This window comes from Sinocyclocheilus grahami, unplaced genomic scaffold (genome assembly GCF_001515645.1).
Source record: "Sinocyclocheilus grahami isolate Dianchi unplaced genomic scaffold, SAMN03320097.WGS_v1.1 scaffold2910.1, whole genome shotgun sequence".
Lineage (NCBI taxonomy): Eukaryota > Metazoa > Chordata > Actinopteri > Cypriniformes > Cyprinidae > Sinocyclocheilus > Sinocyclocheilus grahami.
In genome coordinates, this window is record NW_015508085.1 from 1,773 (window position 1) to 20,265 (window position 18,493).

Below are 18,493 nucleotides of genomic sequence, written 5' to 3' on the forward strand. Positions count from 1 at the left end.
ACATGATCTCATTGGGTTATTCTGTTAATATGTCTATCTTGTTTGGTTAAAGACTGTTCTTGACTCATCAGCCGATTAATGCCACCTCCACCACCAAGGGGGCAGTTGTAACACTCTGACTTCTTGCATTTAATTTAATATTATAGTCTTCTTATTAACTTTTACACAAAGTAAATGTGTTTTATTGCACCAGTAAGGTACCTTTAATTCCTTTTCATTCAGTCGGGCCTCTCCCACAAACTTTGGCAGCCGTCTGTTGACAACGTCCTGCAGAATGCTTCGGGCTTTAGCCAGATCTGCGTTTGAGTCTGACTGGTTCAGGATCTGATCGAAGACGTGATCTGTTCAAAGAGAGGGGAAATAGCTAATTGAATTTTACCTTTCAGCAAACAAAAATCATAACATGCATTATGTATTTGTACCCAGCTTAATATGACGTAAAAAATCAACCTGCCATTTAATACAAAACTCAAAATCATATAAATAATAATTTCTCTTGATTTGTACCCATGCTTTCTCTGACCTGTGAGTTTGGTGTACTCTAGCATGTCGTCTATGGCATCTGAGATCTTACGATCTGGACTCAGCTTGCCATCAGCTACTACCAGAGCATCCTTAATCCTAATGTACAAAGAGAAACACACGTAGGCATGTAAAATGCAGCAAAATCTGGGGAAATGCTGTAATGCATAAAGATTGAATAAAATAAATAAGTGTGCTCTTTCACACAAAACCCACTTGACGTCAATGATGTAGCCGATCTTGTGCTGAAGGGCCTGACGATGAAGAGTGTATCTGGTGTGAAACATGCCATAAATGTTATCTGCCACCTGTGAGAGAAACAGAGAGTCGTGGACTAGAACATAGAAACTGAGTATATTTTTAAATAGTGAAAGGAAGTAAAAATACCAACAAGACAATATTTGTATATAAAAGTGGTAATGCTTTTAATAAAATGTTGATAAGAATTTGAAAAGAATATAACATTAATGACAATAAGTGAAGTTTTATTATTGTAAAATTTTATATAATGATTAAATTGGTTATGAATTGGTTATTGGTTGTGGTTATGATATTTACACATATGAGAGGTTACTGTACAATAATGTTTTGACTCAAAACTCACTTCCCAGTTTAAAATATGAATAATTGTTTTCTACCCTTCTGAAATGCCCAGATTTGAAATCAGGTGAATTGTGACGTCACAATTCCCCTCAACACACCCTTAACATGTGTCACTGTCATGTGGAATCAAGGGGGTTCTGAACAACGTATGTCTGTCCATCAATCATGTCTGTCTGTGAGATAAAGAAATACCTTTTTGATGAAAAAAACCTGCTTGTATTTTATATACAGAAAGCGATCAATGATCGATCTCTTTATAATCGCTGGAGTTGATCAGTGATTCGATTCCTCCTTTTTGCCAAACTCACAATATCAGTGACCTAATTTGCATCATGTTTTCACTGTGTTAGCTATGATGAAAGCATTTAATGAGATTGCAGAAATCACACTGCAGTAAGGAGAGCACTGTGATCATTATGTGAGTGAGTGTGTGACGTGATGTGTGTCCAATACTCAGAATTTGTGCTCTGCATTTACCCATCCAAGTGCACACACACAACAGTGAGTAGTGAACACACACACCATGGACACACACCCAAAGCAGTGGGCAGCTGTTTTTGCTGCGGCACTATGGAGCAATTCAGAATTTGGTGCCTTGCTCAAGGGCTCCTCAGTCGTGTGTGGAATGGATTCATTTATTCACTTCCTTCACCTACAAATCATGCCGATACTGAGACTATCTAACCATTAGGCCGTGTGCTCAGTAGACATGACTGCAGTGCTGCAACCTTTCATGCAATGGGAGTAGATCTGCATGTAATGCTATAATCATCCCTTTTCACGATTAGTTAATCTTCGCAGCTGTAATAGTAAAAATGCAGTTTGAGAGAGCTCCACGTGTAATACTTATGTCATATGCAAAGATTTTATCCAATCATATCAGTGGGCATTTCTGTTGTAGTCGGACAGCAGATACACCTCTTCCAGCAGAGTTTGCAAAGTGTAGCCAAGTTTCTTAGAAGTGGCCAGTTATAAGTGAAAAGTTTTGAGTCTCTTGGTGAGGAACAAAAACACAAAATCATACACACGTAGTGATGGTGTAAATGAACAGGTGAATTGTCAGGTACCTTGTCTCTGAAGCAGATGTGTTTCCTCTCGTTCACGTTACACACTCGAGCAGATTTCAGCAGACGCTGAGAGTCAAAACCACATGGAATGCCGAGATAATAACAATCTCTACATGTAAAATAAGAGAGGAATTACACTAACGCAATAGCTGATAAAACATGAATACACTTACAATGGGCCACATTTATTCTTTATCGTCAGTTGTTCAATACCTGTTCAAACCATTTAAACAGCAATTTAAATTAGTACTTACCGAACCAAATAGTCCCATTTGTCCACATCAATGCCGTTCACTTTATTTGCCACAATCTCATACAGGAAGGATTTGTCCTCAGTCCTGCCCTTCATTGACCACTGCAAGAATGAAAATATGTTGACCTTAAACACTGTATCCTGATAAATACTGAAACAGCAGCTTAAACACAATTTACCTGGCCATCTCTTTGTCCTTTCAGAATTAATTCCTCAATACATTGGATGTCTTCAGGTAGATTCAGTCCATAGCGTTCCATCTCTTTGTCCAGTCCATTCTTCTTTCTCATGCAGCGAAACATGTCAACAGATGCCTGCTCATGCTTCAGAAGAACAACATAAATACTCAGCAGTACAATTAAAGTGTACTAGTGCTGTCAATCGATTAAAAAACATGACTAATTAATCACACATTTTTCTGCAATTAATCATGATTAATCGCATATTAATGTAACGTATTTATATTGTCATAATTTCATATTGGATCTCCAAATTAATGTAGAGATAACATAAAGAAGGTATCTTTTAAATATGAGTTTAATGGCATCTTTTTACTAACTAGCCTATTATTAATGAAGGCCAGTATCACTGATACCAATAATGTTACTGATGTCTCTATTAAATGCACTTTTCCCTCAATTTTAGCCATTAATTACAGCCATTCAACATTATATTATAATTAAAAGCAATTATTTTTGTATGCTTTGAAAAATATAAATTTTAAGTCAACTTGAATCTTCACATAAACAATAAATTATATGTGAATGAACTATAAATTGTATATAGCTTAATATTTTTTCAAGCTACAAACGTTTATCAGCGATTAGAGCAGATGAGTGATTTCTCTTTGACTTTGTTCTTTGATTTCCATCAATGACAGACTGAAGCAGGTTTCACTTTAAACGCAACGCTGTCACTTTAAAACATGATGCACATGCTGCAGATCTGACACGGATCACATCCGATTTTCTCCCAACTCTTTACGATAATTTGGGCCTTTTTAACTCATTTAAAACTGTTTATGAACTGAACATTTTGACATAATTGTGTGTGTGTTTTTGTCTGTTGAAGTACTGGCAGTCTGTCTGAAGTGGCTTTCTGTGCACGTGCTTGTGTTGGATGCCTGTGTTCACAGAGACCTGCTTTACAAGCAGAGTGCCAGTACCGAATAAACTTCTCTTTTGTGTCTTATTGTGCTTGATAGCATGTTCACATAGTCTACTATAACAATAGCTAAAAGAAAACAAAAAGGATGCTGCATTATTTTCTTTAATTTCATTAATTAATGCATTAAACTGAAAAAGATTAAACGCAAAAATAACGTGTTAATTCTGACAGCCTTATTAATTACATAACCTTGCTTTGTAGTTTATATATATATTTTTTTTTTTATTCTAAATGTTCTCTGAAGAAGCAACTTTGAAGGTGGATGTTCAGAGCATGGAAGTCATGTATTTGTGACAGTTTTACATTACTGCCATTTACTGCTTCCAGTTTACACTTGTACTACAGTAACTGCAGTCACAGTATATATATATATATATATATATATATATATAAAACCACATTTAACAGTAAAATTCAAAAAGACCAGAAACATGTTTTAAGAAATGAAATAAGTTTGCATGTTTTGACTTGATATTCTATGTAGCTCACTGACTTTGAAATACATGTATATTATCATATATTTGTATCTGTACAGGAGACGTATGATGCTTACCTCCCAATGCTTATCTGAGAAATGAAAAGAGATTTTAGGTATTATGTAAGGCAGATTTAATAATGTACATACATGCACTGACTCATTTACACATTTGTCAGTCTGCACACACACACAAACACAAACTACTACATTGATTTAATAAAGAACACAGTGATTATTGAGCAATGGCAAAATATTTAGTTTGCTCTCAGATTTTCCTTAAAAAAGTGATTCAAAATGAATGAACTAACTTATTGTTAATTCTTGATTTAATAATTGTGATTTGTAAATTATTCATATGATGCATTTCACTGGCACTCAGGCTACACACACGAAAATCTCCAATGATGTGACTGAATGTTTTTTATTTGTACAATGAAAGTCATTTGAGCTCCATCTTTCTTTCAGTTACATACATTATATATTTGCCTTGCTTGTGGTTTAGCATTAAATACATATATTTACGTATTCGACAGCTTTAATAAATATTGATTATTTATTGCTTAAATGCCAAGCTGAAATCACTGAAGTGAGAAAACTCAGACACTTACCAGGCAGGACTTCAGGGATGAACATGCCATCAAACAAATGAGAGAAGGGACCATGACCTGAAAGGACAAAGTAACATATTTTATTATACATAATTATTGTTTGTATAAGTTCAATTATGAATCTCATTCTTCTATAAATAAATTAATAAATAAATAAATCAAATGAAAACCTTAAAAGAGACCCATAAGGGGGAAAAAAAAGAGTTGGCACTGTCCAAATTGTCCATATGTTGACTATGGGGCAAAAAAAAAACCAAAAACTGTTTAAAACAACACATAGCAATTGAATACACACCAGTTTGCTTTTAACGATTTATTTAAAGATGTTCTATGTAAATATGCACATGAATGTTTGCGCTCCTCACCCATGTCATGGCACAGGGCAGCGATCTGAACACACAGGAAATCCTGTTTGGTGATGTTGAGTTCTGGCTGATTCTCATGTAGAGTCTTGAGAAGACATCCTGCTAAATGTGCCACACTAACACACACAAACACAAACAGTATTAGTGTAGGCTATTTCAAGGAAAAATAATGCAACGGTCCAGTCTCGAAAAAGAGGAAAAAGTTACCCAATAGAGTGTTCAAAGCGAGTGTGAGTGGCGCCCGGATACACCAGATATTTCGTTCCCAGTTGTTTAATGTACCGGAGTCTCTGAAACTGAGGAGTATCAATCATTTGCACCAGCAGCGGGTGCAGCTCAATGTGACCATGAACGGGGTCATTGAAGATCTGCAGGACAGAAAAACGGTTTATAGAGACCTAGAGAAAACCGTCCGAAGCAGAAAGCAAAAGGATACAATCTGAAGTTACTTCGCAGAAATAACAACACATTTAAATGTGATATGTATGATGGGCTTGTGTGAAGTTCTTAGTTTAATTATAGCCTGATTTGAATTGCTGTTTAAAATATCTATCTTGAAACAAGATGGTTTAAATTTTAAAGACTACAATTCTTTAACTGAGAATTTGTATTTGGAAATAAAATCAGCGATAAACTTTGACAATAAATGGTATCAGTTCAAAAATAAAAAATAAAAATATTAATTGTTGTACAACAAAAATGATGATTGTTGTTTGCATTGTATATTTTATTAGGTCTTATTGTACGCTGTGTTAAAAGTGAAAGATACTGGTAGGCTATCAGTTACGTTCATGTGTGATGTGTGATAGCCCAAGTCAATCTCTGATCCAACCACGTAATCAAAGCTGGCAGTTAAGCATGTAGGCTATTCATCATTTTAATGAAATGGGATGATTTATGTTTGCAATAGGCTAAATTTACTATATACATGAAACTTTCTTCTTTCCATTTTGATGCTTCACTTGCCTTCCTGATGTCCTTTGAAAAGTCTAGGCAGTATTTCTGTCTGACGTTTTCCAAATCCTCAGTGATTTTTGTCTGTCTTTTCTCTGCGGAGAGAATTTTTTTTTTAGAAATACTTTTGTTAGACATATTTTGTTTCAGCTTAAAGAAAAAATCAATAAAATCACAGTCTATGTTGTATTCTACAGTACAGCAAGCCATGCAGTATTAGCAAGGGTTCACAAGTGATCGTTTTTAATACTAAATACATTTTAGAATGAGAAAGGTTCCCATATGTTCACTTCATTAAACTAATTGTATGCACTTACTTTTTCTTAAGTTCATCTAGATTTTTCTAATGCTACATAAACATTACAGCTTACATTCTCTTGAATTAAACTGCAGTAGTCGGTAAACTATGGTGCTTGTGTGACCTTTACTGACACCAAGCCACTGGATGTGCGAGGAGAGCGCGAGTTAAACGCTGAATGTGTTCTCATGTATTTGTCTTTAGCTTTAAGAACAAAAGTTACCGCTATCCGATATTTTCATCTCTGTATACATGGTCATAATGCGTGAACTACGACATTAAGCTAAATATATCACACTCCATCTATTTTGATGCGCATATGCGTAGCCTACAGAAACATAATGGAAACGCTTTTAAATAAATGAGTAAACTAAATAAAGAAGCTTTGCGTAATATGTAGGGGGTCCGTGTACGTTTTGATCATTTAATCTCCTATTTGGAATGCAATAACGAGAAATGAAAAAACGGCTTGTTTATTACTTTTCCCGTTTAGTTTAACAAACGGAAAATTCGATTTTGGCTCGATTTCTCATTTTTCGTTTGGGGTTTAAAAATCGGTTTATGGCTTCAATATTTCCTCGCAGGTGTGGGCGGCGCTGAAACGCTCCTTTCATCTGATTGGTCGATTCGCTCCGCCTTCAGTGCGCCTTTTCATTCTTTCAGGCAGAAGAAGAGTCAGTACGAGTGCGGCACTGTAATGTCTGAAACCACCACTCACTGCTAATTACGCATAATATTTTAATCAGATTTTGCTGGGCACATAATTTGTGCTGCTGCGACTTGCAAGTGACCCCTTTAATGCGAGTTACAGTATGCTGACAGATTATTTCTAGGTAGCCTATTGGTACTGTATGAATATTGTCCCATTCAGTGCAAATAGTTCCGTCTCTTTGGATAGAACTGGAAATAAAAATCAATAATAGACTGAACAGTTCCATGATGATAATATGTCCGTAACATTTACCAGTCTCGTCTTGTCTGGATTTTGCAAGAATATGTTATGTGGGGAGATTTTTTTTGGTCATCTTCTCATAGGTTTAGGTATAGAAACATCACCTACCCATAACAGGGTTACATTAGGGTTAGGGTTAGGATACAGGATACAATGTGATAGCCACACTCATTCATCATAGACAGTGGTGGACAGTAATGGAGTAGTTTTACTTCGTTACTGTACTTAAGTACATTTTTCAAGTATCTGTACTTTACTGGAGTAGTTTTATTTTGAGTAACTTATGCTTTGGAATGTATGTGAATGTTATGAACATTTCATAAAACATATCGTTAATCCTTATAATATATCATGTGCTCCGAGACACAGAAGCGGTGTCTGATTCATGAACGAACTGATTCTTTTCAGTTAACCTTTTAAATCGGTTCGCAAATCGCACCAAACGATTAATTCACAAATTAGAATGAACCGATTGCAGCTGTTCTTGAGTCGACAACTCACTGATTCAAATTATCCGTTTAGTGCGAGTCTTTAGTGAACTGAATTCACAAGAACCGGGAGATCTTGTGAGAGCGCGCGACTGATGCTGCTAAAAGTAAGTTAATAATGTCGAATTTTAGGATTAATTATTGTAACTGAAACTCATATTTAGGTCAAAACTGTCAGTTGTTTGTGAACTAAATCTGCTGTAAAGGGTGATCTGTTTAAGCCCACTGAAATGCTTGAATGCAGACACATTAACATCAGAGTCTCTATGTTTTAGGTTAAAAAAAACATTAAAGTAACACAGATTAAATAAAATAACTCATACACATTCATTTCCCCGCTGCTGTAACGTTAGCAGTTTTAATAAAATGCTATGCATTTAGCCCTATGTGATGTCTGTTTTTATATTGTTTGTCAGCACACATAGCCTAAGTTACTATGTATCTGGATCAACGCCGAGTAGACAAATATAAATGTGTATTCATAAACATGCTGAAAATAAGTCCATGTTAGCTGATGCTAACAGTCTAGCTAAGGAGCTTGCTGGTGCTAAATTTAGGTAATTTTTTTTAAATAAAGTCCAACTATTTTTATTCAACCACCATAGATTACATCTGAGGGAAAAGAAAGGATGTGATGTTCAGAACATGGTAACTACAGTAATTATCAAAGTGGGAAGTGATGCCCTCTGGGGGCATTTGGCCAGGGGTGTTTTTTCACCACAGTCAAGGTTTGAGAAGAAAAAAAATCATTATGAAAATCTAATGATATTTTCCTTATTATATTCATAATTTCCTTATTGGTTATTTTGGTAAAATCCCAGGTATTTTGAGCAGTGGGATTATAAAAAAATATGTGCTAATATAAAATTAAATGATAAAAGTAGCCTATATAAAACTGCAAAATAAATATTCATCTATCAGTACTTTTTACTTAAGTACATAAAAAATCAAGTACTTTTGTACTTTCACTCGAGTAAAATTGAAAAATGAGTACTTTTACTTTTACTGGAGTAATATTTTATTATACGTATCTATACTTTTACTCAAGTACTTGATTTGTGTACTTCGTCCACCACTGGTCATAGACTAGCATTTAAAAACTGGAACCTGCTCCATATACTGAATATTTGAATTTTTTTTTTTTTTTGGTTGATCTTTTTTGATACCTGAGTTCACAAAGTGTCTAAAATGACCCTCCCTACAAACAAAAAGCAAGTAAGAACAGAAGTCTACATATAACTTTTTTTTTTACTTCTATTTTATTTTAAGATTTGTCACATTCACTTCAATTGCGTTATTGTAACCCCAATTATTTCAAGAAATGTGTTGAAGTAAGGAGGGACAAGTGAAAATTATTTATGTGGTAATATAATTTGTTTTATAGTCGCAGAGATGCTGATCCCTCTGTTCTTCAGAACCTCAAATCGCAAATCGAGGAGCTGTTGGAGGCCTCTCATGGCTTGGAAAATGTTTCCAGACAGATTCAGGAGATTGTTTCCAATACACAGGGAGCAGCACATAGGGCAAACCTAGTGACAATCTTAAAGGAAACATTAATGTGTCTCATCTGCAGAGGCATGCACACAAAAAAACTGCATCCTTAAATATCCTAACCAAAACACAGTAAACTATAAGGAACAAATATGGTGCTAATGTTCAGTCTATTCAATGCTACATTCAGTGCAAGTGTGTGGCCCCTATTCTACATTTGACTTGCTGTTTTCCAAAACATAATCATTTTTATTTGGCACCAGCTGCAGTTAATGTTGACTTCTTTTTTTATATTTTATATTACCCCCCCCTGCTATCATTGAAGAACCTGTATTCACCTCATGCTGCAGGAGTGTGGTGGGGTGCAAGGTCTGTATTGACCAATGGATGGAGACCTCAAGGCAGTGCCCTAAATGCAGATCTGAAGATTTTGTCATCGCAGAAGTTGCAGGCCTATCCAATGTTCTTGAAGCCACTAAGAGTTTTGTGTAACAGTATGCATTTGCCCACTTCCTGCAGTAACATCTAATGTTCTAATGTTCTTGAAGCCACTAAGAGTTTTGTGTAATTCTGTGTAGAATAGTTAGCATTTTTTTCCACTTCCTACAGTAAAATTTGTTCAGTTAGTAAGGTTCAAGCAGGGTATGTGCAAATGTGATAGTTTTCTAAAACATTGCAGTTTTGTTTGCATGTTTTGTGAAGATTGAATAAAGTTTTTACAGATTACATTTTCCATTGTACTTACTGACGTACACCTCTGCATGCAGACACCCAACGGTGCAAATTCATTTACAGATTTATAATACTTACAGATATTTTACATAAAACCCAGTCCTGAACCTGAAGAACCATGTTCTGCGGAGTTCAGTTACAACCAGTTCCAACACACTTGCTTGGACATTGCTACTGATCCTGAAGACCTTGCTTAGCTTAGGAGTGTTTATTTGGGGTAGCTAAACTTTGCAGGACACTGGCCCTCCAGGAGCAGGACTGAGAGCCCTGACATTAGCTCTTTACATTCATTGCATGTGATTTATCAACACCTAGTACATCTTAAAATATAGAGCTCATGAAAAATAAAAGTTCCAGATGGACAAACATTAAATGCATAAACCAGTGTGAATAAACAATATCTTAAAAGAAACGTGGCGATAGTTTGAAAAAGCCAGGATGGGAAGTTTTAAGTAGTTGTACAGCTTGAAGTGTGAAGCTTGTTCTTGTACACAGATATGGCATATTCATGGCAGCACACATGAAATGCATGTATTTATTTGTCATTTAAACTGATGTAAACAGGAAAAAAGTAGACTTAATTTTTTTTAATCCTGTCGCCCCCTCTAGTGGACATTAAGTATTAAGGCCTTCATTGCTCAGATAAAGAAAGTCAATAGGATTTTTTGGGAAGGCAAGTCTGACCATTTAGAAAAGATACAGCAGCATGAGTCAGACGAGTCTGAAGGTCTGAGCTGAATTTGGTGAAACATTAAAGTTCTAGTCGGTGTCAATTATAATAAATAATAATAATAATAATAATAATAATGTTTAAATATATATAGGCTTTCTCAAGCCTAACAAAGAAGACTAAGAAGAGAACCATCAACCAATTTAGTATGTAATAAAACTAATAAAATTCTAAGTCATGAAAAATAGGGATTTTATTTGCCCTTAACCCTGTTATTTTTTTGTCAGTCTACGTTCACTTTCTCTCTTTTCTATCTCATTCTTTTCTTTTGAACCGAGTTGGCTACACATGCTTACATTCATAAATGTAAACTTTATTTCTAATTTATTTCATGAATTTAACTTTAATAATTTTCACAATTATTTATTCATGTCACACACCTACCTAGTGCCTTTTGACTTAAATAAAAGACGAGAGTGGTAAATGTTACGGACATATTATCATCATGGAACTGTTCAGTCTATTATTGATTTTTATTTCCAGTTCTATCCAAAGAGACAGAACTATTTGCACTGTATTTATCAATGGGACAATATTCATACAGTACCAATAGGCTACCTAGAAATAATCTGTCAGCATACTTTAACTCGCATTAAAGGGGTCACTTGCAAGTCGCAGCAGCACAAATTATGTGCCCGGCAAAATCTGATTAAAATATTATGCGTAATTAGCAGTGAGTGGTGGTTTCAGGCATTACAGTGCCGCACTCGTACTGACTCTTCTTCTGCCTGAAAGAATGAAAAGGCTGCACTGAAGGCGGAGCGAATCGACCAATCAGATGAAAGGAGCGTTTCAGCGCCGCCCACACCTGCGATGAAATATTGAAGCCATAAACCGATTTTTAAACCCCAAACGAAAAATGAGAAATCGAGCCAAAATCTCATTTTCCGTTTGTTAAACTAAACGGGAAAAGTAATAAACGAGCCGTTTTTCCATTTCTCGTTATTGCATTCCAAATAGGAGATTAAATGATCAAAACGTACTCAATCAGGGTATCTTCCGTCCAATCAATTTTTGTTTTAATATTGAAATCTGAAAAATGAAAAACGGCACATATTTTGTTTTTCAATTATTCAAACAAAACGAAAAATCAAGAATCCGGCTTAATTTTTCGTTTTTACATTCAGGGATAGAAAACGAATAAACAACTTGAATATTCGATCTCTACATGTGGGCGGGAATGAAACGCCCCTCTCTGCTAATTGGTCAACCAAACATTACAACATAATAATAGTCCTAAAAAAACCTTAATAGTACATGGACCACGGACCCCTCACGGCTCAGATTTGGTTGGCCAATTGTCGAAAAGGGGCGTGTCATGACAGCCCACAAGGGGAAAACGAATTTTGAAGTCCTTCATCCCTTCTCTACCCGTGAACTCCAAAAAATAAAAAAAAATAAAAAAGAATTCTAACCAAAATCGTTTTTTTCCTTTTTCTGAACAAATGAAAAAACGAAAAAAAAACTACCATTTTCTCATTTCTGCTTATTTCATTTTAAACTGAAAAACAAACTATCAAAACGTACACAGACCAGGGGTATTGCCCAATGATAAACTAAGAGAAAAAATGCCACAAAAATGTTACTGACAACTGTTATTACAGTCTTCAAATTGGGTTATACTGATTTTTTTTTAAATTACAATTTATTTATGTTTTATTTGTTTATTTTGACTGTAATTTTAGTTCAATAAAATTGTATTTGTGTAAAAAAAGAAATGTAAATTTAAAGTGAAAACATTACCTTCGTTTTTCTTGTAAACCCCTTTTATGTCAAACATAATTTCTTCAATAGTTGTTGTGTCTTCAGACATTTTCACTTTTCTCTCAGTGATCTGTTGTTGTCTTTATTGTGTCGTTGGAAATGAGGATGATGGTAATGATCTGTACTGTGTAGAGATTTTATAGAGTCAGAGACTCAACCCACTAGATTACGCTGTTAGCTTCTTGTCATTAACATATGAGGGTGTGTCTAAAGACCGGTGACTTTCATCATCTTTTAGATGCTTCAGTTAAAGGCCAAGAGCATGGAAATGAGGACGTGTGCTAGTTGATAAAGGATAAAGTTCCACAGACCTTATAAAGTGTACTGGATGGCATCCTAATAACAAAATGCAATTTTAAATGCATTAAATTATTTGATATGCTGTTTTTGTCTGTTGATGTAGATTTGTAATGTGGCAGATGTAATGACTGAGAGTCTTTGAAGAAGCTGAATGATGCAGGTTTTTCTTGTGCTACAGAGACGATTGGCATCATACAGCTGATGTCTCTCATGGTTAACTGCTTTATGAATGTTGCTGATATTAATCGTTACATCAGTCATCATTTTGGAAGAGACTCATTTTGCACAGAACAATCAAGTTTCCTTCCTAAATGCAACTGTCATGAATTTGTGTGAATGCGGCCAGTGTCACTTTCTTAATTTTCAGAAAACATCACACAGATTTTTCAGATTTTTTTTTACTCTCTTTTTTGTCACATTTATGCATCTACAGCTCAGTCTGTATTTGTTGAGTTAAATGTCAGTTTCATGCATGGACATTTAATTGTAAAAGTTCAATCATAACATTTAAAACAACCATTTAAAAAACAAACACTAAAAACACATTTGTGTGTCTTTAACAAGGACAAATCATCACAAGTTGTATTATTAGTCTTTTTAACTTTGGCTGCAACTTTTTTTATGGCAGGATGAATGCACCAAACTCAGAGGGTTAATAGCAATTTGAAATGAATCAGAGATAATCCCTAGAATGTTCTTAATTTCTTTTGATTTCACATGACTCTATGAATGTATATTTGCATGAAAACGTAAATACTTTTTTGTATTTCTTTGTAGCGCGTGATCTGAGGATTGTTCTTCTGGGTAAAACTGGATCAGGAAAAAGTGCGTAAGGAAACACCAGTGTAACCAGTAGTGCTTGTAGTGCACAATAGATACATTAGTTCCTACACTGTAAAATCTAATTAGTTGGGCTTAAAAAAAGCATGCAAACCAATTGCCTTGAAAAAACTAAGTAAAGTGAAATAGGAATAGTATGCTGTACTGACAGATGCTTAGTTAGAATAGTTTACTTACACGAGAGTTCTAGTAACTAAAAAAGAACTGTAGGGGGTACTTGATCCTTTCATTTAGGTTTACTCATGACTTAGTATAGCTACTCACTGACTACCAGAGTGCAATGCAGCATGAATAAATTATGCAGTTGCTTTGATTTACAGTTGTTGATTTTATTTGCCAATTTGATTTGCTGTCTTGTGTCAGTAGTAGCACAACAAAAAGAGCAAATAAAATGGCTATTGTTACAAGTAATGAAAATAAATGAAATTGAAATGTTATCATTGTTGTGATTCACGTGCTGAATGTTTAAGTCTGTGTGTGACTTTAGCATATTAACACACACCATCTAAGGATTTTATAAACCCAAATAAAAGCATCTCAGGGTATTTATGAAAAAATAAATTTGATGAAGTTCATTAATAAACATACATATATAAAAGTAATATTAAACTAGCCTGGATGTAAACAGATTGGCCCCTGATGATTACCTCATTATTTGATAATAGTTATCAGCTGTTCATTGCAATGCACTGGACTCACTGATTTCCATCACCACATGCATTACTACAAAGAGAGATCTAAGACAAGAAGTCAAGGGTCAAGAGCACAACTAAAGCAAACACTGATCTCCATGATGGTGCCATCATTTTAACCAATAAAACATCAGCATCTGATCCTCTGTAATTCTCAATAACAGCAGGTGTTCATCACTAATGCACAATCATCATTTAATTAGTCACTTAATTATCTCATTAACTTTAACTCTATGAGAACTTGGGATATGACTTGAAGACTTGCTTGTGACTTGAAAGGAATGACTTGGTTCCTCCTCTGCTGAAATCAGCTGCTGAGTTCATGGGTGGAATAAACATATGGCAGGACTTTTACTTTCTGACCCCTGGATTTAGCATAGACTGGGGCAGCATGCCCTTTAAGAAGAGAAGCAGTGAAGGGGTGCTCTTCTTTAATAGGCAGCTGAGAAGAGCCCCTTTAATGCAGTACAGCATATGATCATGCCCCTTTAATGCAGTACAGCATATGATCAATACCCGAAGTTTAGGCAACAGCATGTTGCCCTATCCAGATAATCGTTAGCATTAATAACACCTTTAGTAGCAAAATGTGCATACTGCAAGTTAAGTATTAATGCTACCAGTGTGTCAAAGTACAACCAATAGCCTAAAGCAACAGCGTGCCTAGCAAACCAACATGTTACTGAGCAACTAGCCTTAAACAACGAGCAATATTTGACAATAGCATATTTGCCAGCATTAAACAATGAGAATGAAATAAGAAACTTAGCAGGAAATGTTGCCTAATAATATATTTATGGGAGAAGCATCACCCCAAGCTCAGCAAGTGAGGAACCAGAGGAAAACGACAGTTACGTGTATTTTTTTTATTATTAAAATTGTATTTATTTTTTTATTTTTTTATTTAAAGCGCTGCTTGCACTTGCTTAGAATAACTGGACTATATTTAAATCCCTTGTGTTCATTTGAGCGCTCAGTCAGTAACCTTCCAATCACCACCGAAGTGATTTTTTATTATTTTTATTATTATTAAATGAACATAGCTTGATCTCAGCCAGTTGATCATGTATTTAATCAACACATGTCATATCACCCTAATTTCTCATGCTCATATTACTCAGCGTGAGCACATATTCAAGCGGATCAGAAATTATGAATCTCTAATAAGTGGCAGTCCTGCAGGGGAAGCATACACACTGCGGAAATACTTCGAATGACTGTCATTGATATTACATTCTTATATGTATAGAAGCCATTAGGAGCGATAAACGCGTGCTTCTGACGCAGCTGAAATCAACCGCACACTCACACAGCTAATGATCGGCGTGTCCTCAGAGCGATTAAGTTACATGATCTAGACTACGTGTTGCTCCAGCTGTATAAACACAGATGCGTAAATGCTGCTGCAAATATGCTTAATATTTCGCTGCTGCAAACAATGCAAAACTGCTAACATTTTTTTATTTTTTTTTTCAATTAGCAGACCATTTATTATACACAGCGATATGGATTAAAACAGCATTCACTTATCTTAGACGTGGATTTCAGATGTTCTGAAACACGCTGCAACAGTTTGATTTGCGAGCAGCGATGCTTAATTTGCTCCTTATCTTAGACGTGGATTTCAGATGTTCTGAAACACGCTGCAACAGTTTGATTTGAGAGCAGCGATGCTTAATTTGCTCCTGAGCAAACTGAAAAGCTGCTGAATAATACTGAATAGAGCTTATATAGGAATGCTGCGATAGGTGTCGTATTCCTATAGGTAGATGTGATCAGCTGAGAATCAGCTGATGCAAGCTTGACTCACGTGACCTGCCAGAACTAACGCTAACGCTTAATTTTTATTGAGAATTCAACATTCAAAATTACTTTGGGAAACGAGTGAATGCAACTAGTGAAAGATAACTGCAGACATTGAGGAAATGAGTGAAAAGTCTATTAAGACTCATTTTCTTTTCTTCTTCTGTTGTTATGTTGCACATTAGCAACATATTAGTGCACTGTTGCCTCTCACTGCTTTATTAATGTCATTGGTTCCTTTGTGGCTACTTGAATATTTGAAGTGAGTGTCACTCAAAGCAGTAAGTAAATTGCTTTATTTGCCTTGAAAGTAGCTGCAACTTAATAAAACCTAGTAAGTATAACAACTAAGTAAAGATAACAAACTAAATCTAAGTAAGGTAAACTATTAGATTTTACAGTGTATGTATTGTTGGATTACAAATTTATAAAATGTTATATCTAGGTTCCAATGCAATAGTATATAAACTGAAAAAGTTATGTACATTGTATTTTACATTTTGAGGTAAAGATGATGTAAATCAAGTCAGGCAGCCCAGGTGTCTGAGACATTAACATTTTGTCTTTGTTATCCTCTGTTTCGGCAGGGAAGAACTGGTTATCCTCTGTCCAGGCAGGGAAGATTAGCATTACGTGCTAATATTGGTTATCCTCTGTTCAGGCAGAGAAGATTAGCAATCATGTGCTAATATTTGTTATCCTCTGTTTGGCAGGGAAGAACTGATTATCCTCTGCAGAGAAGTTTAGCGTAAAGTGCTAGTAATGTGTGTTATCCTCTGCTTTGCCAAGGAAGGTTAACAATAGTTGATCTGTGTTAACAAGTGTACCCTCTGTTGATCAGAGAAGTTTTAGTCTTTTGATTGTGTGATAACAAAGAAACTCACAAAATGTTTAGAAAGAATACTAGACTGATCCCCACAACTGAAAAAGGTGGTCTCGCAACTCCTTTGTGGTCAGATAGCGAATTCAAATCACTGTTAGGAGTGCAAATGAACCTAATATTCACTGAGAAAGTTAGACAAGAACTAACTCAGATATATGAGATCCATCCTGACAAGACTTGGTCTGTAGATGAGTGTAAAAAGGTACTAGGAGTATGTATACGCAAGAACAATGTGAAAGGCATTATAGAAGCCATTAGGAGCGATAAACGCATGCTTCTGACGTAGCTGAAATCAACTGCACACTCACACGGCTAATGAAAACATCAACCTTAGAAATAAACAACATTGAGATTATGCCGCTGAATACAGCGAACCCCAGTTGAAAGGCATACACGAGAATGCTTGTTTCATTTAAACTTGTTCTCATGGCCTTAACTATCGGCGTGTCCTCAGAGCGATTAAGTTACATGATCTAGACTACGTGTTGCTCCAGCTGTATAAACACAGATGCGTAAATGCTGCTGCAAATATGCTTAATATTTCGCTGCTGCAAACAATGCAAAACTGCTAACATTTTTTTATTTTTTTTTTCAATTAGCAGACCATTTATTATACACAGCGATATGGATTAAAACAGCATTCACTTATCTTAGACGTGGATTTCAGATGTTCTGAAACACGCTGCAACAGTTTGATTTGAGAGCAGCGATGCTTAATTTGCTCCTGAGCAAACTGAAAAGCTGCTGAATAATACTGAATAGAGCTTATATAGGAATGCTGCGATAGGTGTCGTATTCCTATAGGTAGATGTGATCAGCTGAGAATCAGCTGATGCAAGCTTGACTCACGTGACCTGCCAGAACTAACGCTAACGCTTAATTTTTATTGAGAATTCAACATTCAAAATTACTTTGGGAAACGAGTGAATGCAACTAGTGAAAGATAACTGCAGACATTGAGGAAATGAGTGAAAAGTCTATTAAGACTCATTTTCTTTTCTTCTTCTGTTGTTATGTTGCACATTAGCAACATATTAGTGCACTGTTGCCTCTCACTGCTTTATTAATGTCATTGGTTCCTTTGTGGCTACTTGAATATTTGAAGTGAGTGTCACTCAAAGCAGTAAGTAAATTGCTTTATTTGCCTTGAAAGTAGCTGCAACTTAATAAAACCTAGTAAGTATAACAACTAAGTAAAGATAACAAACTAAATCTAAGTAAGGTAAACTATTAGATTTTACAGTGTATGTATTGTTGGATTACAAATTTATAAAATGTTATATCTAGGTTCCAATGCAATAGTATATAAACTGAAAAAGTTATGTACATTGTATTTTACATTTTGAGGTAAAGATGATGTAAATCAAGTCAGGCAGCCCAGGTGTCTGAGACATTAACATTTTGTCTTTGTTATCCTCTGTTTCGGCAGGGAAGAACTGGTTATCCTCTGTCCAGGCAGGGAAGATTAGCATTACGCGCTAATATTGGTTATCCTCTGTTCAG

The 18,493-nt window shown here is 35.4% G+C and overlaps 1 protein-coding gene across 1 annotated transcript; it reads right to left on the bottom strand.

The window, feature by feature from the left end:
• Positions 1-201: 201 nt before the first annotated feature.
• On the bottom strand, positions 202-12,559 carry LOC107575803 (deoxynucleoside triphosphate triphosphohydrolase SAMHD1-like; the record flags this gene model as incomplete). Its single annotated transcript, XM_016262134.1, has 12 exons — positions 12,452-12,559; positions 6,030-6,112; positions 5,271-5,431; positions 5,064-5,179; positions 4,699-4,755; positions 4,166-4,179; positions 2,625-2,768; positions 2,447-2,547; positions 2,193-2,301; positions 739-830; positions 524-621; positions 202-341 (listed from the first exon to the last, which is right to left on the bottom strand). Coding segments are annotated over exons 1-12 (1,185 nt in total), but the record flags the coding sequence as incomplete, so codon positions are not given.
• Positions 12,560-18,493: the final 5,934 nt, after the last annotated feature.